Source organism: Haliaeetus leucocephalus, unplaced genomic scaffold, assembly GCF_000737465.1.
Source record: "Haliaeetus leucocephalus isolate CR32 unplaced genomic scaffold, Haliaeetus_leucocephalus-4.0 Scaffold140, whole genome shotgun sequence".
Taxonomy (NCBI): Eukaryota; Metazoa; Chordata; class Aves; order Accipitriformes; family Accipitridae; genus Haliaeetus; species Haliaeetus leucocephalus.
In genome coordinates, this window is record NW_010972576.1 from 10480453 (window position 1) to 10503342 (window position 22890).

A 22890-nucleotide genomic window follows, 5' to 3' on the forward strand; every position below is an offset into this window, starting at 1 on the left:
GTGCTCTTGCATGGTCCATCCCTCAATATCACAAACACTGCTAATCAACTCAATTCAGTCGGTTTTCTATAAAAACTGAACTAAAAGGCCCTCATTGTAACTTCAGGGAAGCAACTGCTTACAATTAAATCTAACTGCTACCCTGAATATGAAATGAATATTAGGGATAATCATAGGGATTTTTTCCTACTTGTCTATCCTATAATTAAGCTGATTGTAAGGAACACCAGGACAGTCAGCTGGCATGTCGTCAGAGCAGGTTTTGTTCTGATGGATACCCCTGCCTGGGACGCATCGGGGCAGTAACTTTGCAGGGGCAAAAGCTTGGACTGGTGGGGCAGAGCTGCAGCGCAACGCAGGCTGGAAGAGACTTCAGGAGGGCATCTCATCCGACCCCTCCCCAGCCAAAGCACGGCCAGCCTCAATATTATATCAGGACTGTGGATGCAGACACAGAGTAATGTTATCCCACACTTTGTATTCCCTCGATGTTTATTTTTAAGCTAGGTTGTGTGCCTGTGAACTGCATTCCCAGAATGCTTTGCTACTTTGCCCCTGACATCAGAGTATGTTTTGGTAGTAGACACCAAAAATAAGTTTATTAAAAGAGATATAAGAAGATGGAAGATTCTGCTGAACTCTGACACTCTTACCAGTATCTGGAAGCACAAACTTCCTTTTGGTTTTACTCTTATTTCTGAAAAGCATCACTAAGAATGTGAAATGCGTTGGTAGAAAGCAATGTCTTGGACAGTCCTGCTGGAGCAAGTGCCCTAATGGCTCCTTGCTGCATCCAGCTGGCATGTGTAATGGAAAGGGGAGCAACTGCCTTGTCTTCAGTGAGGCAGCTGGCTGGTTGTGTAGGTGCCTGTTCCTCCTTTAATGCCATTGTCTGTCACCGATAAGCCAAGCCATCAGGCCCGTACTTCTGAGTGTTTTCAGTAATGAACCCTTACTGCAGTCCCTGCATATGGCTGCAAGTCAACAGGCAGCACAGGTGGCCCAGCCTGGACACTGCCCGCACTAAGAGTTGCATACAGGCATTTTGCATCCCCCTCCTGCCCCACCTCTCGCTTTGAGTGCGCATCCATCCACATGCAGTGGGACAAGGCATCACTTACCATAGACAATCACAGTCGCTGTGGTGCTTTTCCTTTTGGCCACAATGTTTTTTGCGACACAAGTGTAATTGGCCGTGTCAGAAAGCCGGGCTTGCTTGATGATCAGGTTGTGATCGATGGTGATGTAAAAATTTCGGTCTTCCACGGGATCAATCACCTCTTCGTTCTTCAGCCACTCAACCTTGGGATTTCAAAGGGGCAAAGGGGAGGCAATGAGTCAGCACCAGGTCACACCACAATGGTCACAGTATCTGTGAGTACATTGCTCATCCCAGAAAGTGTTATGAGTCAAGGCACATCATGAAGGACTCACCTGAGGCACACTGCCAAATGAAATAAAACAGGATGGCAGAAACGTGGGAGAACACCCTTCACGCCTACCCTTTCCTTCAGGTCCCCTTCCCTCCCACCCTTCCACACAAGAGCTGTCTTGCCTTGCCTTGAAAATATCAATGCATTTTCAAAGACTGCCAGCTACTGCACAGAGACAAATAGCTGTTCTATGCTTTCAGAGTCTGAGGCAAGGGATAAGGAAGGGGTGATACCTTGGGACCATATCTACAAACAGAAAATTCCCTTACAACATCAAAACCCCTAAATCAGCAGAGATCTCACCCATTCTTTTGTACATCTTGTCTAATTAGGCAGCTAATAATGCAGTAACCTTGTACATACCTGACCTGGGTCTAACACAATGAGGCCCTACACCAGAGTAGATCACACTAACAAATTACAAACATGCCAATGTTTTTAAGCACACATGCACTCACATGTACATGCATGTTACCATTTTGCTGCAATCCGGATTAAACAAAATAGAGACCAAGGAAATAGTTACCAAGGAAATAGGGAATCACAAAGACTGCATCAGTGCTTATTTTTCCCTTTTCTTTATGTAAGCTATATTTTATTTTAATAAAGCGTAATTTCCTCGGTTACACAGAAAATATTTTCATATGTGATTTTTAATCTAGACAATGTTCTCTTTATTGCCTTCCTAAAGAAACACTGTATTATATCCCAGCTGACTGCTGCGAGCCGCTCTAATATAATTTGGCTGCAAATCTGGTAGCTTGTTTTCATTTGAACCGAGCGTGCTCTGAAGGACTGGACTGGGGCCCTGGATGGATCAAAGCTGGGCCTTGATGTCACTGGATCACTTCAGCTCGTGCCCAGGATTTAATTAAAGGAAGAAAAACATAAACACAATCGACCCACTGGACCTGCGAGGTGCCAAGACCTGCTCTTACAAACCCCACTTTTCCAAAGACATTAGAGGAACTGCCTGAGCATCAACATACCCCCAAACCAACAGAGAACCTGTTCCCGCTGAGACAGCCGTACAGACTGCCCCAAGCTGTGGGGAGAAACCCAATGGCCTCTCCCGGTCTTAAACACAGAGGGCTCAATTCATTCCCAGACAGAGCCGGTCCAATGCTGCAAGACCAGTGCTGGTGGACGTGGGCTTAGATTCAAGCTGCCCACTGCCCACTCCCCATCTTTACCCTTACTTTAAGCAGCTCCAGCTCCCCTACCCCAGTTTGGGTGGGTGTGCATCAGACGTGAGCTGCTTCCAAAGACGTACACCTTAGTGAATGTAAAGGCACTGCCCCGGGGAAGGCTTGATTTAAACCCTCCTCTCCCACAGCAGATCGCTGCAGTATGTGGTAGCCTCACAACTATCAATACTGTATAGCTTAAAATTAATGGTGCAAAAAGAGCTGTGGAAATGGATACGTGTGTCTGTGAGGACCAGGGCAGGAAAAAAAAAGACATAAAACTTTGGAGGCTGTGTTTCTGTCACTACAACATTCATGTTTTACCACGGAAGATACAAGCTCTTAGTCAATGACTAAAATTGTTCTTCCTCCTTTCTTGAATCCTAATGGGTACCAGGTATAATCAAGACAGACAGATTCCTGTTCAGTCAATGACAATATTCAGCTCCTTCCTCACCCACAGGTCAAGTCTACATGCATCCCAGACTGTAAAAACTCTCTTCCAGTGGTAGGCTGCCACTTAAGCCCTGCCTCTCACACAAAATGTCTTTCTTGGGTTTTAATATCGTTATTTATTTCTGGGATGGACCACAGACTTGTGTCAGGACTCTAAAAGATGCTACATGTGCTGCGACAGCTGTGTACCACCTTCGAATACACCTGCACTTTTCCTGTGCTCTGCGCATTGAGGACATCAGGACATCAGTGAGGACAGGACAACAGTCATCCAGTGGTCGAAGGCTCATCCCAAAATGTTTCTGGTATGCCCATCCAAGCACATACACTAGCTGTCCTCGGCACTAAGCAAGGCTCCATGCTCAAGCATGTGGTCCTCTTTTTCCAGTACTCTGCAACACTTTCTCTCTCCACAAAAACACACACATGCATATTCAGTCTGAGTCTCAGCTGATTAGACAAAATTAAAGCTATGAGCATTAAATTCCCTTTCATCTCTGCAAAAACACTGAAGATGATATGAAAACAGGAGTTGCCAATATCACAAAAAAAAGATACTCTGTATAATTCAGTATACAGCCTCTGGCTCTTCACCAAATCTCTTAGGAAAAAGATCCTTTTCACCTAATGGCTCACAGAATTTGCTAACGATAAAACATTAAGTTTGCAGGATGACTTTTTTTCGGAAAAAAACTGTTTTGCCAGGACATTGGTACTGCCTGTGCATGTCTAAACTCCATCACTTTTATAAGATGCATCTTTAACATGTCTAATTCAGTCTTCTTCTGGCATCCTGTTTTTTATGATGTCATGAGTCTGTTCATGTAGCAAATGATAAAGTCACTAAATCTGAAGGGGGAAACTGATGTATGATTTGACAAAAGACAGGAGTCTGCTTTCATATACATTTTAGCCATCAGTAGAGCAACATGAAGAGCACACCCCTCCAGCGGACATGTTTTCTCCCTCAGTCCTTGCAGAAAGGATAACTAATTAAACACACTACAAAATGTAAACGAGACTTTTGTCGGAATTTATTTTCAGTTACTAACGGCTTCATTTTTCTGGTGCAGGTGACTGCAGTGCTCTGCACCACCAAACCTTAGATTTATATTTTTGAGGTAACCAGAATAGGTGGGATTGGAGCAGGGCTGTTCTATCAAGTAAGTAGGAAGAGATCAGGTGTCAAACACAAAAGAGAAGAGAACAAAGCAGAATGAGACAGTGTGATTTATGAATGACAGGTATGCAAACTGTTATTACAGAAGTTAAAAGCAACGATATCTTTTGATGCCATGTCATTCCCCAAGGTGCAGCCCCCTCGCTGAAGTAGGCTGTTAATCCAGTCAATGAAGAAACTTATCCTGAATTTAATTCTGCTGCCTGAATAATAGTGACTGGTGCCCAGGGAAAACCGCCATGCTTGCAACAAGGCTGGCAGATGGAACACTGGACATTTATGTGCCAGAGACCTGCACCCTTCTAGGCGAGTGGCATTTCAAAGTGCACAAGATGCCTGTCTTTAGGGTCATACCAAATCACGCCCTCATGGCTCCATTTTTCAACTCTCTGGAGAAGACATTTCTAGAGTAGATATTTGCTGTTGCCTAAATATTGAGGATGTATATTTACTGGCTATAGTCACAATGATTCTTGAACAGGTACCTAGCTCTATTTATTCAATTAAATCAGGCACATCCCTCCAACTGTTATTAATAAATGTATGGATGGTTGTGCATATATGTAGAAAAAGCCTGGGCATCAGTTTTTCCTTATCATAACAGAAATAATTTAATTGGCAACAAAACTGCCATGAAGTGTGGGGTAAGTGTTCCCTTGTGGAGATGACAGTGATGGAAAATTACAACAAAGTGCAACTGTTTTTTCTTACATACCAGGCCCATGGAACAAAGCAGGCATGAAATCCCCATTTCATTTTTTTTGGTTTTCCACTCAAGACATTTTTGTTATATTTTTGCAAACTGACTAGCCAGAAAAGGCCCCTCTGTAAAGGTGTGAGTGCAGTGAATGAAATCCTGACCCGCAGCAACTGTGGATGCTGAGAGGCTGGAGCACACCTGAAGTCAGCTACCTTTTGGTCAGAGCTCCTTAGTGCTCAGGATGCAATCTGGGGAGCAGTGAGGCACACGGCTCCTACCAGCTGTGCTGGATCTGCACGTCCAGTGCTGCTAACATGCTGGCAAGCCTGTCATGAGTCTGAGCCCTCCCCATAATCAGCTGAGGAACCACACGATCCAAGGCGGCTGTAATTTAGAGCAACATACCTTGTAGTGTCTTTTCTGTCATCCCACTCCCCGGTGAGAGACAGATGTGTTGTCTCTAATTATTCACTGATTGGTATCGGGAGATACATTAACATAATTGGCACATTTGTTCTAATTAACAGAGGGAACCTGCCACATGCCACCCAACATGAAAAGCGAGACCATCGGCAATAACAGAAAACCTGCAATCACCAACCTGGCTATACCTTGGAGCTGCAGCCAGATCTGTGCTGCTGCAGGGTGTTTCCAGCAGCAGCCTGAAATAAGGCAGCACACGCAGAGACTAAGACTTGCAAAGCTGGGCCAGGCTTCTGTGCAGACTAAATGAACACAGGGAACATAAATCACAGAAGCGATTACATACGCAGGAAAACCTATTACAGAAGCTAATTGCTGACACAAATTTAGCCATACAAGTAACTAGCATTACTAGACACTTAAAACTCTTGGCACACTTGCATATGCATGACTGTTTTAGAAACTGGTAGAGCAGAAGCACATCTGCTCCAAAAGAAAACCAAGAATGGAAACGGGATAAGAGCTCATCCAGGTCCTCCCCTCCTGATCATATGAGTCGTTCCTTACACCTCTCACGGTCTCGAGAGGAAAGCCAGCAGGGTATGAGTCCTGGATCCTGGTCTCTCATTGCCTCCTCTGCACCAACCTGCCCTAGAGTCATCTTCAGAGTGGGGAGCACCTGCCGAAAACAGCAAACCTTCTACCTTCTCGACACAGGCAAAGCCGTCCGGTGCAATTCTCCAGAAGAAACAAGATGCAAACAGCTGGGAGCAGCAAGAGATTTCCCTCGATAAAAGGCAATTCAGCATTCTGGGCGGTGAGACCATTGCACTCCTGCCTTCCCCATGCCTGGCTGACATGGCAGGATCACTTTCCATCTGGTCCCCTGACCATGCCGGCATTGCAGCTGGTGTTCTCCGCAGCCGTGCCGACCAGTCATGGTGGCACCACTTGCCTTGCCGCAGTCCCTGCTGAGCTCACATTGCCTCCAACAGCCACAGGGAAATCACAGCTCCCCTGCTTCACCTGAATTGTAACAACAGACACACATCCCATATCATATTGATAGTAAGGGCACACATACACACGCCAGTAAGAATAAAACATTTGCGAAGCTAACTACTGATTTGGACACAGTACAAGACGCCCTAGTGAGACTAAGAAAACTTCAGCAGTTTTCATACGGGCTATTGAGCCAGCAGCTATTTCAAGTACCTTGAGACTTGAGTGCCTCTTTGAAGAATGTTATTTGATTTTTGGATTTGGTTTCAAATGTATGCTTTAATCCCAGCAACTGCCTGCTGAAGAGGATGCTGTCCTCCATGTACTACCTGCTGGAAATAGATTTTGTACCCATTTAAGGTTAAAAAAAAAGAAAATTAAAAAAGGGTGGTCTCCAAAGAGGCTGAAATTACAGCTATGAGAGACTGCAAAACACATATTGAGAATGAGACAGCAAATGCAAACCACCATGACATTTTGTTCAGTTGCTGCCACCGTGCTTCTGCTGCCAGTAAGGGGAAGTTGTGTTCTGGCTGTGGAAACACTTCCTTAATTGCACACATATCTAGCTTTCTGCTTGAGTACTAAAATCTACACAGGGTGTACATACAGCTGCTGGGTGTCTCTGCCCTATTACAGCTTCGCTTTATGCACAATGGGGAAGTGAAGTCTCACAAAAGAAACTTCAAAGGCTGAGGTGGACTGGTAGCAGCAGGTGGAATACTTTGTTTCATAGAGCCTCAATTTCAAATACAGATCATGGCATTATTAACCGAAAACCACAGCGGCTGCCATGTGGCCACCAGGAGTTGCTGGGCTTCCTTTCCCACCTGAAAGAGGGGCTTGAGCTGGAGGTCCCATTGCTCACATGTGTTGGTTGGCACTTTTGGCACTACAGGGGCATGTGGACTCCCCAGTCCCTGAAGCAACTGGGAGGGGTCTGTTTGGAGACAACTTTAAATAAGTTAACAATGTGACATCTGTGGTTCTTTGGTTGGATGGGTAGATGGTTCTCATTCTTCACAGCACAGAACTATATGCTTTTCAGGACCATTAAATTCAATAAGGGAACAGGATGTTGGGGGTGGCTGCAGTCCCTGAGGACAGCCCCTTTCTCATTCTCCCTGAAAGCTGCATAGTGCCTGTTGTCATACAGGCAACTCCTCCTACCAGTTTTAAAAGGCATACAGGATTTTTTCCAGGTTACACTTTTTAGTGAAAGAAACGCATCAGCTCTAGAAGCACATGCAAATTCCTGAGCAAAACCCAGCAAAACCTGATCAAACAACTCGAGTGAAGAACTGGGGGCTCTGCAAAGCCCTGCTGGAGGTAACTCTCACACTTCAGGCACTACAAGGCCTGTTGGCTATAGGGAGAAAGAATCAATCAGTGTCAAAGTAGGACCTGATGGACTAATCTTGTAGGCATACAGAATAGTATCTCCAGGATGAAGAGCTATCTTCTCTAAGGGGAAAGTTGAGAGGTATGTTCATCTACCTCATAAAAAAATGCAGCTAAATCTGTCCTCCACATTGCGTATCTTCCAAAAATATGCGTAAGGTAAAATGCTGCTCTTTCTGAGTACAGCCTGAAGAGGAGACGTAGTTTGTGTTAGCTAAAACCTGCATCCCAGGGCCATCTTCACTGCAAAAATCAAGTTGTAGAGAGGATAAGCTAGCAGGGTTCATGTCAATGCTCTTGTAAAAAACCTCCCTTTGTGATATTTTATGGAGGAACTGGAAACCTGACCCTTCTCCAGTCCCACAGATCATCCTTGCCTGTTGTCAGTTCCGATCATACAGCAACTTGATTCACTTAGGAGCATGCTCTGCCCTCACTTACATCAGCATCAATGGAACTGCACTAGAAAGGAAAAGTATAGGGGTGGATCCCATAGAAAATTCAGGTCTCAAAAAACTCAGAAGCTAGTAGTCAGCGTATTGCCCAGGAAAGCACAAGACCCAAATGCAAGCCTAGCCTCAAGCAGGGGGTGTAACCTATCTCTCATGCTTCTCAAAAGAGTGATCTGACCACCCACCAGCAGACTGGGGTGTAAAAAGTATGTAAAAAAGAACAGAAATGTGTGGGACCAGACACTGACAATTACAGGGAGTGTTATCCTGTACTTTTGGAGAAGGACAGGCCTGCATTGCCAGACCTTACCAATGGCTTTCCAGGGCAAAATGAATGAGCAGTCCTCGTTCAGTTTGGGCTGTGCTCCTTCTGCACACAAACCGCCCCCCCCTCCCTGCTCTTCCTCCCATTGGCACCCAAAGGCAGTTCTGCTGTATATTGCAAGGCAACTGCAAAAGACAGTGTCACTTCCCAGCTAATTAGTATTTGTGGCCACAAACTCCTCTACTCGCCTCTCTTAGAGCTCACTTTCCTGCTGGGAATATAAAACACTGCCTTGGAGACACACACCTGCATGGAAATGCATACACATGAACTCCCAATTAAGGGATAACTGCTGCAAAACATAAGTGGCTCTCATGAAACAAAGCAAACAGCAGTCATATTAATAATCAATTAGATGGAGCAGCCACCTGATGCTGCCTATTTGGAGAAGTCCCCAGCTTCCACCAGGTTTTGCCCATGCAAGAGCAGCTGAATAAATTCTGTGTCACAGTCATCTTGACTCGGCAAAACACCCTCCTCTGCCTCTTGACTCAGGGATGTTTTTCCCCTTGCTCTAGTTCCTAATTAAAGCCATGAATGTGGATAAATATCACATCCAGTTTTAAACCCAACTGGGTCACCAAACTGTACATTACACCCTGTTCTGCAATTAAACTACTCTGTGAAACACCTCAATTATAATTAAAGAAGCAATTATCCCCCTGTTAAAGGCACCGTAAATCATACATTTCAATGCAAAAGTTCATCTGGCAGCTTATGGCATATTAACCAATCTTACATCTCATTGATATTTTGATCTATAACCTATCGCAATGAGCTAATTTGATGTGACTCGGTGTCTCTAACTATATTTTATCACGTGCAATACGGTGCTGGCATCTTTCAAAGAACAAATTAAATGAGCTAAGGGGTTAATTGCTAATAACTCTGCCATTACTGTTGGAGCGTCGCGGAATGGGATCCTTCCTGTCTTCTCAGGTTAGGTTTGAAAAAATGCACGCACAGAAGAGAGTGGAATTGAAATGGATGTTTCTGTTGACACCGGGGAGCTGCAACTGTCTGACTTCCACTGAGCACCAGCAGCTCCTGCCGAGTCTGGCAGGTCAAACTGCTTATCCTACCACCTTATCTTATTCTTCCCCACTGAGGAAAAGAAGAAGGCAGGGAAGCATGGAGCTAGGGCAGGGTGTTTGCTTTTACATCTTTTTTTTTTTTTTTTTTTTTTCACGGCAGCAATATGCGAGTTTGCCCCTTCACCCCTCAGCTATGTGTGGAAACCCCAATGTAACAGTGCTTGTACTGGTCCTTCTGCTGCCTGCCTGGACCATGAACTGGAAAAGACAGAACATTTACCCGGGTGTTTCAGAACCTGTAGGTAGGTTCAGCTTGATATTGGCTATAGAGCTGGGAGTGGGGAGGCATGCCATGGTGCAGCTGGCACTGATGCTGGTTGGGGCTTGTGGGCAGGGGTATATGGCCACAGAGAAGCTGATCTGGTTTTCCCAGAGACCAAGCAAACCCTCAGTTCCTTACTTTGTCCCAACTGAACAAGCAAGACGTACTTTGATTTGACCTCAGGCCAGGAGGCTGGTGTATTTTAACACACCTTCTTCTATTTGGATCTTAGGCTTTTTTTTTCTAGTGGCCATAACCTGAGCCTACTCTAATGCTCATCATGTCCTAGTGGATCTGAGGGACTGGTAAGTGCTGCCTTAAAAGCTTTGCTTGCCCATCTCTGTCTTTGTCCTTCTTGTCCTTTGGAGCAGCTTTATGCTGCTGTGCGGTTCAGCTTTTCAGTAATAGTAAGATCTGCTCTAGCATTGATCCATAAGAGCTTGACACAGTTAACTGCAATTAAATATGCTGGGAATGATAAGACTAAATTCCCCAGCTGCTGAAAAGAGGACAGAATGTATCCCTGAGCATGGTTGTTCTCACCACTTTGAAATACCAGGAAAAAAACAAAAAGAAGGGAGAGAATAAAATGAAAGAGAAAAAGCAAGGGGAAGATGCTGGGACTCTGGATTCCAGCATTACATTACAATGAATGTGTATTTTGCACAGTTTCACAGCGTAAGCTTTTCTTCCTCTGTTTTGGTGTTAAGTCCAGTGACTACTTCAGAAGCCAGTAAGTGGAAAAAAAACCCAAAACAAAACACACTGCCCAGAGTGGGAAGAGTCTCAGGTACATGCTCACCAAAGCATTTGGAAATGCTGCTCACAGCTGCAGCATATGCATTACCCTATGCTATGTGGAATCAAAGCAGTCTTTCAACAAGATGGAAAATAGCCTCAGCCTGCTGCCTGCCTTCTCCCAAGTCCTTTTTTACTTAGTTACCTGTACCATCATATCAGAAACTTCTCCGAACAAATAAACGAATTCTTAAACAAAGAACTCATTCATCTCTAAATTAAAATAATCATGTAATCCTTCAACCCACCAAGTTACCTTTCATCTTTCCATTTTTTTAAATTTATCTTACCAGCTTCAGCAAGTGGCTGTAATAAAGTGTCACATTAAGGTATTCATATTCATTAGTGTTCAGGTCTTTGTTCTTTTAATAGTGTTGGAAAGAATCTACAAAGAGGCTGTATTAGGCGGCTGTCCAATCTGGGTGTTTGATCTTCTTCTGACTTCAAAAGCCAGAAGAGGAAAAAAAAACAACATTGAGAATGGTTCTTTTGAATGTCAGACAGGGAGTATACGATTTCTGAGCCTGCCAAGTGTTAATTGGTGTCTGCCCCGACCACGGTACAAATAAGATTCAGAGCCAGTTAATGTACAGTCATGAATCTCGGCTACTGACAGAATCAGCCAGGATACTAGAAGGCAGGAAAAAGTGCAATTATTATAAGAGCAGCTCACAGAAGATCTTTTCAGACATCACTTCCACGCATCGTGTTACATCATGCTGTTTGGATCCCAGCTGCCCGACCAGGCATTACAGACGTTTCCGAGGGAATAACTGGACTGGCTGCTGAAATTTCAGAGGCACTTGTAACACTGCATTCAAACAAACTACCCATCATCATCAATCTCTGTTTCTAGCAAAGGTAATGAAGTTCCCCAGTACTACCCTGCACCACCTGAACAACTTATCCCATTGCAAACACTCCTGTCATGGCAAAATGGCAAGTAGATTTGATGCAAAGAAGCATCAGAAAGGAAAATAAAAAATTGCTGCTAAGTTCCTGAGGAAAGCCAACTGATTAATATTACAGTTGTCAGCAAGCTGGCTTGGCAGACCTAAATGCTCTTTACAGTTTTGGGGATCTTAACAGGGAAAGAAAATAGCCTGCAGAAAAAGAAAATGGGAAAAATCTTCTATGTTAATTATTCCTTCTGATGTTTGTGGACACGTTTCTACAATTCTGATTAAATCTAAACTTGGGTTAGATGGGGAGGTAACAATTTAAGCTTCATCTCCTGAGAAATCAGTCATCAGCACTGAGTGACAACCACTTTGCTACTTAGCCATGACAGTCTAACTTATCCTAATGTAAACTGGCAACAGTTTCTTCTGTGCATGGCAGAAGAAAATCGAGGAGAATTCAGATAGGGGAATTACCGTCATTAACAATCAATTTTTCTCTTAACAGCCACAGCAGATTTAGGATTTCAGAGGCTCCCCTGTGACTCAGAGACCCCCCTCCCATGAGCAATGAGTCTGAAGCTGGAGCTACCACTGCAGTTAGGGAAGCTCCGATTCACAGGGACACCCACTGCTGTTGGTGGGCACAGATTTTGCTGAAGGGTAGACTCTATCCTGCCAGGTAGAGGGCAGGCTACCCACTCCAGGTTTACTTAAATGACAGTAAGAAAAGCAGATAAGCCCCTGAAGATGGTTATTAGGCAGACACATCCCCTACTTGCCCCCACCTCATGCTGCTTCACCTGGGAGCCTGTACTGGACCATGTCACATCCTTTTGTGCTGAGCTGGCCGGCTGATGCACACACAAGCACATGGACAAACATGTGAGGGAAATATAATCTGGCAAACTAAAAATTAAAATGCCTTTACACTATGCTTGAAAGGTGCCTCTCAGAATAAGTGAATTTTTTTTTTTTTTTTTGCTTTAAAAGGAAAAAGAAAGATAGTAGGCTGGTATTAATATGCTTTACCAGCTATGTGTCCTATGGATGCCAGGTATAGCTGTGAATTTTGGAAGGGAAGAAAAAACTGAAACTAAACCACCTGCAGCTCTGCCCAGCAAGGCACCATAATCCAAAGCTATGAATCAGTTCCTAATCAATCTTGTCTACGAGCAGCAGTCAGTCAGCTCTCCATTACCACCCATTCATCATGCCATGCCCTAACTCACTGCACCATTAGGCACTGATCACGCCTTAGTTAGGCTGTCCAAGTGCCAGGACACTGCCGTTGCTACTCACCTCGGCTACTGGGATGCCTTCGGGAGGACGGCACTGGAGCAGGACCTCTTGCTCCAGGGACACTTCTTTCCCCAAGGGTTCCTGCTCAAAAGTTTTCCGGAGATCTGGGGAGGGAGAAGGAGAAGCAAAAGAATTAATAGTATTAATAGCTGGTCCTTTAAATTACATTTGATTGCCATACTGCATTAATGCGAACGATCTTTCTAAACAGAGAAAATAACATTTCTGCTCCCTGAAAAGTGAAGCATTTAAAAAAAAGATTGGGACATGTTTTCACTTCATTCCAACATAAAGTGGTCAAAGGTTTCATAGTGGATTTATTATTTATACTGCGGTAGAGCATGTGAACCCAGCGAGGATCCAAGGCCTCACTGTGGAAGATCATGTCCAGACACAGAACAAAAAGTGAAACAAGTCCCTTCTTCAGATAACTTACGTTTGGTAAACTATGCCAGTGAAGTACTAAAGAAAGTTATGGAAAATTAAATAAATCCGTAAAACTACAGCACATAAGCTGAGTTGCCTTAAACTCATGGATGAAAGTGCTCGTGCTGCAATTTAATGTACTTTTAGTTTATAAGCGTTAACTTTACAGCTTTAGCTAATTTGTCTTCACCTTATCATTATCCCTGTAGCACTAAATAGATAATAATAATATGAATCGTAATGTGGAGCTGAACCATGTTTGGATCCCTGTACAGCACCACAGAAATGTGCCAGGCAGAGAGGGCACTGAATGCGCCTCCAAACATCAGACCAGTTCACCATACTGGACAGCTGTGCACTATGGCTTTTTTGTATGCTTTTGTAATATCTTTGTGTTCATGGTAAATGGACTTGAGAAGTCCCCTCCTTACCACAGGCTCCATATTTCTGACACAGACTGGGACCTTCTCTGCTGTGCCAGGGAGGATGGGGTTTTGGAGAACCGAGCATTCAGCCCCAGTAGTGACTGGGGATATTTCTCCCTGCTGCTGGTTCCTGCTGCAAATGGACATGGGGCCATGTTCAAAGTCACGTCAGAGAGCTGACCTGACTTGAAAAAAAACCTTGCAAAAAAGTTATTTTTATTTTACTGTTTGTTCTGAAGTCAGACCAGTTCCCTATGCCAGCTTATGGTGAGGTTGCACAAATACTTGTGTCATATTCGAAACAAGTCATATGGGAACAACTTAAAAGCCAAATATTTCATTTTTTTGAAGCCATAACCTGCAGCTGTGCCGGAAAACAGATCACTGAATTGAACCAGTTTACAAATAAACCACCCAAAGCATTATTTTTTTATCTAGATTACGTCTAAGATCTGATTTACAGCTGACCCCACAAGGACCTGCATCAGCACTACCAAAAGGCAAAACCTGGGGCAGGCGAATGCACAGATGGAAAAGGAGATGGGGTGTCTGCCACCAAAATCAGCTTCTCTGAAACTCACCTTCAGATAGCACGAGACGTCTGTCTCAGCCTATATCAAGAAAGTGTAGTTGTTCCACTACCTGGAATTAAATGTCAACCTAATTGTACCATGGAAAAGCTCTGTCATAGCTGGAGATGCTGATTTTAACTTAAGCTGATAACATGGTAAACTTCTAATGTCCTTAAACCCATGCATTTCCCTAGTGAAACTGAGGCATCTCTGTTCTTCCCCTGCACCAGAGGCATGAAAGGAGCAACCCCAAACCCCACTCCCTCCCCATCGCTGGCATTCCTGCTCCCTGCGGCACACAGGGCAGGGATGCTGAAAGCCCCTCTGATGGGATGGGATTTACGGCCACAGTTGAGGGCACAGAAAGATAAGCTTTGGCAGGTCTCACTGTGGCAATATAAGAAATTATCGCCTCCAGCCGTCTGCTTGTTTGGGGCTTACCCTCTGTCGAAAGGAAGCACGTGCCAATGTCACAGCTACCTCACTAGAAAATCCACCATTTTAACCTCAGTTGTTGGTGAACGGGGCTTTAACCTACAACACTGGATAACTTACGGCAAAGAGGAGAAGAAAACATCTGGAAGTGATCATTTCTTAGGATCACATGTCAAGCTTCACCAGACTGTGCCTGTCAGCATCCTTGTCACACTGGAGTTATTCCAGGCCAGCGAGGCTTGTTCATGTGAGAGCAACCACAGCAAGACAACTGGCCAGATTAGGTCGGTCTCCAACGCCTGTACGTAGCTCCCACCATGTTGCCAGCTCCAGCATCACCAGCACACCAGCTTCATCCCACCCTCTCTGACAGGCTAACCAGGGGACATTCGGGTTGTACGGCTCAATTTGAGTAAAACCAAAAACCTCCAGGTGCCCTGTGAGTGGGAGTCATTCCAAGGACAAAATGCTGAGTTCTGGCTTGCTGTACTTCTGCATGTTAAACATAGAGATGAGCTGCTCTTTCAGGAGCTGGTAGGTTTCTCGGGATGTGACATTCTTCCTTTGGCCCAGGTTCCTCACACATCCTGTGGGTTTGATAGGTATCCTGGGTACACATAATGCCAGGTTAATGCAGTTTGCTTTAAATTAGCAAGTAACTGGTGTTATATTGCTATCAGTACCCATATGATCATATGATTGCTAGTTCCATAGGTATTTCCAAAGGAAAAGAATTACCTCCACAACAGGTACACCTTAGTGCATCTAGCAGGTACACATACGTGCATGGTGCAGACAATTATAACAAATGTATTGCACTCTAATACCATGGCTGAGGATAAATGAGAAAGTTACTGTGCTGGTAATAGAAGCATATAAGCACAGTAAAAAATAGTATATTAATAATAGCTTTCAGGTGTTCAGATACGGAGGGATGAAGACAGTAGAGGCAGATGATTAGATAGATAATAATCTGAGTTTTTTCATTGACACGTTGATTTACTGTCCTGCCTACCTTCCTGAAACATTAATAGAGCTCTGAAGTTCTCCATAGCGTCACGTACACAATAATCACCTCTCTTATAAAGCACTTGCCTTTAAAAAGACCCCCAAATTTTAGTGCATACAAAAGTAAATAGCATTAGTCCAGAAATGTGCAATAACAGTAAAAAATCCCACTTGAACCTCTTTATTATCCACAGTTGGAATTGCTGGGTATGAACAGCCCCTTTTCCCTGGGAACTGTTGCAGTGGGGCTGCCGCAGGTGAGACAAACCCTGCGGGACCCTGGCCTCCCTGGCTGCCCCCCACCCACAGAGCCTTGCTGTGTGTGGACGCTTTAACGGCGCCGTTGGATTCAAGCGGGTCAGTGATCCACAAACTAAAAATACACTAAGTAGGGGCCTTGACATAATAGTAAAGTTCTCAAAGGAGCCATTAGATACTATTGAGTAAATGATACTAATTTGTGGGGGGGGAAAAATACATAATTGTGTACTTACAGGATTGGGATCTCTTATACTCTATTCTGTTGGCTCCCTCCCACGTGTTCACAGCTTTATGCCACCAGAACTACCCACCACCTCCCGCTACAGCCATGCCACCTACAAATAGCTACAGATGGTGGCTGTGCAGGGCAGGTTTTACCTAACAAACGGACAGCTTTTACCTGGTTGTAACAGACAAACAAGTTAACAAGGTGGGTTTTTTAAGTGATGAAGAAGCGGAGGGCCCGGACAAACAACTTTGTCGCTTGCTCTAACTATCACAAAACACCCTGCTGGGACAGCACTGGGTTTTGAAGTGACTGCTTTTGTTCTATGGCCCTTGCTATGATTTCTGTGCATAACAACAACATCCTTCTAATTCTTCAATCTTCAGCTTCCTTTGCCTTTTAACAATTATAGTCATCATGGCAGCTTCACACTGTTGAAGGGGTGTGGGTGAGCTTGCTAATCTACTGAGAGACCTTGGATCTTTTCCAAGCAGAGTATTTTCAATAACATTTTTCACTTTTTCAAAGTGTCATATAAGTTACTATTACTTGCAAGCAAGGACAGAAGGGATACATTTTCCCAGAGAATGGTAAAAGATGAATAAAATACATCCCATTTAAAAAAAAAAGTTTTAACAATCTTCAGAAAATATGCCTGAAAAAGCAAAACAATAAAACATTTGATCCATTCTGGGTCAGCACCTCTTTGTCTGTGAAGAGGCAGTGTGAATTATTAAAGCCTCGGGTCAGCAGCAGCCCTGCTAATGTGACGCTGAGAGAGAGCCTTCTCTACCCTCACCTTCAATAGGGAGAGAAACAAGAGAAAGGCAGTTGCACTTTCTTTCCATTATTATTTTGGCAATGTAGAATAATCCCTGATTGTCTGTGTTAGCAATACTCTTCTTGCTCTTACACAGGTGATGTTGCTGCCACAGCTCATCTCTCCTGGAGTGGAGTGAGCCCTGGTGGACAGTGATGCTGAAGGGTCCCTCTTGTTTTTCTCACCAGCTCTCTCACGTATTTCACCCAGTTGCAGGTGGGGATGTCACCACCAGGCTCAAGGGGACAGCCTGCACCCCCATCAGGTGTTTCCCCCTGCTTCTAACTTCCCTTCAAGGCTGTCTTCGTAAAAAGAAACCAAGGAGAAGAATTAAAATTCTGCTCTTCCACTGTGAGCCAGACTCTATTTTCTTTACTAATGCGTAGTCTTAGTAAATTCAGAGGGGGCTCTTGTGGCATATATCGTAGCACATTTACAGCATACTTAAGACGAGACTTCCTTCCAAGACTCCTGAAATACTCCTGCACAACCTTCTCTGGTAAGGACAGATGGCTGCATTCAGAACTGCATTGAAATGAGAGAATTTCCACAAGCATAAAACTGAAATAGTATAATGGGAAATCAGAATCTCAGTGTACACCACATTGTTAGCTTTATTCCTGAAGCGCTACACTTTTGGGGGAGAGGGGCATTAGATCTTAATTTTGATGCACTGTTAAATGACCTTCTTTTACGTTTAATGCATTTTTAGCTTACAAACCACTCAGAAGTTGAATTTTCATCTGCTAAAGGTAACAGTTTCTACAGGAATTCATGGCATTTCCCCACTTCCTTTTCTACCTGTCAACTTCTAAGAAAGAGCAAAGAATGATCCTATTCTTTTTTTCGTAATCAAATGTATTTTATCTCTCTGCTATTCTGGGTTTTACGGCGATGAGTGGGTGGGTAAAACTTTAAGGATATCTTTTATCATTTCTGAGAAATGTGATAAGAGGCAGACCAGACACCTTCAAGGCAGTGCTAATGCAAGGGTGACTAATGAATGAGCATGAAAAACGGACACTTGTCAGCCAGGAATTAGATGTAAACCAGAAATGAACAGAACAATGCAGCATTACTGTCAGGGAAAGATGGATTTCTGCCCTTGGTAGACCTTAAAGACTCTGTGCTCCTTCTAGTAACTCCAACGTCAACTTTCCTTCTATAACAAACAATTCAAAAAATGAGTAAGCTTTAAGAGCGGAAAAAGAAAAACCACATTATCTTCTATCCAACTTTCATATTAACTATGCCCATTGAGAGAAGTACATTTGGGGTGTGCTTTCAGAGGAATAAGGTTTTAGGAATGTGAAAAGACCTTCACAAGAAGTACATATTTCCATATAGAAGATAGCTTGCTTCATACGGGTAAGTATATACAGGCATCCATAGACAACCAACCATGTCATAAGCAAAAAATGTAATTAAAACACTGGAAAAAAAAGGGAATATGGCTTGTTATTATTTTAACCATTATTCAGCAGGTATCAATAGGATCAATAGGAAGCCAAGCTCTTCACTTCAAGTCTACCTCCTACCATTGAGAGTTCTCAAGAGGCAAGGTTCAATGCTGTTTTAATTTTACCAAATAAGAAATACCCAAACAGAAAAATAATTGTGGAAAAACAGTGGGAAAATGCCACTGACATTCTACAAAATGAAAGAGGATCCACGTGCTTGTTAAAACATATCTCACTGCATTTATTCCCAAACTTGGATGACTGATGCTGAGTTAGAGAAACATGACTAACATTGTAAAACTGGCTTGTTCCTCTTCCATCACTTTCCACAATGCAGGTGGAGTTAAGAGAAGTCTTTTCTGCAAAAAAGGCACTAGAGACTGAACTGCAATTCGAAATGTGAGAAACCGTGTGCTATCAGGCATACTTTGGCCTCTCTTTTCTGTTCACAGCTGAGTCTACGACCTTTGCGCAGGGATCAATCACACCGGTGGGTAGTAATGGAAAGGTTAGGTACAAAAAAACCTCTTTTTTTTTTTTTATTTTGTCCTTGTGTGGTTCCAGCTCTCTGTTGTTAATTAGATCAAACCAGATTTCCACTGAGACAGTCACAGGAGTGTCATCAGTCTGTAACCCAGGGGTTCCCTCTGAAACCTCTATCAATTGCTTTTGTAAGAGTGGTGCCTCGTCCTGCCGAGTCCCCTGCTGTATCAGCTGCACGCCGGGTGTTGATCAAAGCCTCCTGCCCTCCTTCAGTGCGCTGCTGCTCACAGGATGAGATCACGGCTGGACAGGACTGTGCTCTCAGCCGGCCCAAGCGTTAGCAGCTGGAGCTGAGGACAGAGGAAATAAGTTGACACCTCGAAACCCTGTCTTTATGCTCAATACACAACTCTGTGCCACCCTTTCCTTCCCTGGAGGGGCTGTTTCACACCTGGCCAAACCTAAAGACAAGTGCCGCCGCACCACGAGGCTGACTCAGACACCTTCTGAGCCTGGAGAGGAACATCAGGGACGGTGGAGCTTCCCCCTTTACAAAGATGCCTGGCAGCCCATGGCTTGGGCTGAGCTTGTCCGCAGCCCTGTGGCAGCCCAGGGAGCGAGACCTCATGCTGTTATGCCATGCAGCCAAGAAGTAGCACCAGCTTTCACAGCTAAGCAGCTGATGGAACTGAAGCAGAGTTCTTGGAAGTGCACAACATGTTTTGGAGATGCAGGCTGCTACATCTGCTAACCTGAGGCACGGAATGAGGTGAGGAGCATCCTTTGCTTGCCAGGCTACAATCTGCACGACATTTTGCCTGAGCCCAGGACCTTCTCTCCTGTTTTATTCCCTACGTATTTACAGTCTGAGCAAATGGGAGGTGCACACCTGCCAGCCCCTCATTCTGCTGATGGCATCTTCAGCCAGTTGGGGATAATGCTGCAGCCTGATGACTCCTCGGAGACTCACCGCCTGCATGTCTGCAGAAAAAACAATTTTTCCCCTTCTTTCTTCAGCTCTAAGCTAGTTCAGCCAGGCGCTGGTAAGACAAAACACTCCTTTGCAACACAGCTTCCATGTGGGTTATGCTTATAATGAAGAATGACCCACTCAACACAGTTGGTATTGATACAACTGTAAAAAATATAAGCAAGAAAACTTTATCAAGAATTCACCGAGCAGATGGGTTCCCAGGTGTACATCGATTGCACTATTCTCCTCCTCTTATATTTTTACCTGATAGCTCGATATTTCTTGGTTTTCTTTGTAAACTTATCCTGCAAGGTAACTTATAAACTTAATTCTATTCATTATGTTATTTGGTGACTGAAGATGGAATCCAAAGTTCTTCCTTTTCAAATAAATCTAAATGTAAAGTTCAAATGACTAACTTCAACAAGTGCCTTTTTAGATGACCGATATACTAAAGGTACTAAATATAGACATTAGAAACATCAGGTGTACATTGCAATTCATATGTAGAATTGAATTTACAACACACTGAAACACTGAAACAGACAATAATTTGTATAGATGTGATATTTTGTTGTAGTTGCTCTTCTGATACACTAATCTGACTCACACAGCTGTCTGGTCATTACCAAAATATACACAAAATTTTGTTAACTTCCTGGCTGCATCTATGTTTCACCATCAGGCACTAAGCAGACTCTACTGAAAGATGATAATTTCTTAGGCATGACAGTGTAGGTAGGATATTCTCAAGGCTCCTACTGAGGGATTCAACTCTTATAAATTCATTAAAGGGGTTTCCTTTGGTTTTTTTAAGCAACGCTAACAGTCAAGTCAAGTCCATCTTAATTTATAAAGTCTTAGCTCTTTATTACAAAGCAATGATGTGATTTGTATTCATTACTGTTGCAACTGCATCCTTAAGTTTGGGAGTCAGTCATGCCTGTTAACTGGGGAAGCGGTACAGAAAAATGCCTGTCAGGAGCAAAAGCAGAGTGGTAGTATCAAATATGTTAAATGCTCAGTTAACTTCTCTGCTGCCCTTTCTGTGATCTGCCGTTCTCTCTTCAGTAATCTCGGCTCAAGAGCACGTGTTTTCATTATCCCTTTATTAATGACAAGCAGCAGACATCAGTAGTAACTTAAATGGTACACAAGGAAGGACTTAAGGTCCTATCTCTGCTAACTCTCATACACACTTATCAAAGTGCACAAAACACATTTTTGGATTATTTTTTAATACTGCATACCCTAGACGTACCTTCCTATTAAAATTTTTAAGTTAAGTCTTCCCAGCTCGCTCTCCTGATCTCAACATCCACCCAACTTTGTATCTATTGCAATGTGCTGTAATGCTTTTGTGGGTACAGAAACATGTTCTCACAGCATTGCTTGGATTAGGTGTGTGAAGAGAGGGAAGAAAGGCACTGCAGCAATGTAACGTGGAGCATGGGCCCCAGTACTAAAAGGTGAGATAACCAAGCGTCAGTAAAGAATCTGTGATTTTTTTTCATATCTGTTTCTTTGTACGACTGCATACCCCTTGTAGGTGGAGATAAACCATCAGATGAACTGGTCTACTCTTTTATATTGCATTTATCTTATCAGTATACAGTATCTGACATGCATATATTAGCTACATTCCTTTGAAAAAAAGTCTGGGGGAAAAAAGGCTTTTAGATAAGTACATAGGAAAGTAGTATCAAATTATACAAAAGATTAACAAGCACAGACCCTTACTACATCAAGGCTTTTTAAAATGATTTTTTTTTTTTTTAAATTCTGATTTTAAGATAAAGAATAAAGGAAAAGAAGAGACTATCCACATTCATTACACCAAAAAAGATCGGGTAACAGAAATTACAGAGAAAGCTGCTATCTTCTTATAGGTTTTCAACAAACTCAAAACCTGACAGCAGATTTAGGTTTTATATTCTTACTATATTTTCTCAAAGACAGCATGGGTTAACATCATGAAGTCAGTGAGGCTACAGCAACACCACACTGGAGCAAATGAAAAGTGAGGTTGCTCTATGCACATGGGCTCAAAGCAATTTGTCTTAGCCACCCCTTTATTATCTGGTCTAAAAATTAGGTCAAATCCTGCAGCTATTGTTTAGTCTTTATCAGATGTATTTTCCAGTGGGTTTAACTCTACTCTCAGTTACACAGGCTCAGACCTCATTCATCCTTTTAACAGGAATTTTGCCCTGTTAGGTTTTATCTGTTCAATGACATCAGTCTTGTTACATAAAATTCACATTAAAACTTTATATTGGGCTTGGGTTTTTTCAGTTAAAGGTAAAGCTACCCAACCCCCATCCTTCCTCCCTCCCTCCACAAAAGTGACATATTTTTAATTGAGCAAAAAAACTGTATCAAAGCATATTAGTGACTCCTAGTGCTCCTGATAGGATGTGCCTAGAATAAATAGGAAATGTGTGAATAAATAGGAAATGCATTTTAGCACTTTCATAGCCCCATATCTCAGAAAATTATTGTATCTTTCCAGCCTCACCAAGATATACATTAGGTGTCTGTACTTTGTTGGTTACTGAGGTATCTAGAATGGAAAAGTGAAAATTAATCCCAACAAATCTGCTAATTTAAGAGGATGAAATGCTCAGCTCTGTTCTCATGGGGAGGCCAAAGCTGCAGGAAGATGAATTCCATGAAATAGGAAAAAAGCTCCTTTTCAGAAACATCCTGCACAGAAGGGAGTGATTTCATAGCATACTCATGGTCCAGGAGTGAAAAGGCGAGACACTGTTAAATACCCTGAACAGTTAGAGAAGCCAGGATGTTGGCTTTAGTCTCAGACTCTTTTTCTGTTTATATTGCTAGGACGGGCAGCCTTTGAAAACCAGCAGCATCTTCACTCCATATT

The 22890-nt window shown here is 43.3% G+C and overlaps 1 protein-coding gene across 1 annotated transcript in view; it reads right to left on the reverse strand.

Annotated features, from left to right (window-relative positions):
* The window catches only part of UNC5C (unc-5 homolog C (C. elegans)), a 263351-nt gene that overhangs the window by 48970 nt on the left and 191491 nt on the right, over positions 1 to 22890 (reverse strand). The window contains exons 4-5 of the mRNA XM_010586171.1: positions 12915 to 13018; positions 1122 to 1302 (exon numbers count right to left, since the gene is read on the reverse strand). Coding sequence (XP_010584473.1) covers positions 1122 to 1302; positions 12915 to 13018 — 285 coding nt within the window. The remainder of the gene's footprint in view (positions 1 to 1121; positions 1303 to 12914; positions 13019 to 22890) is intronic.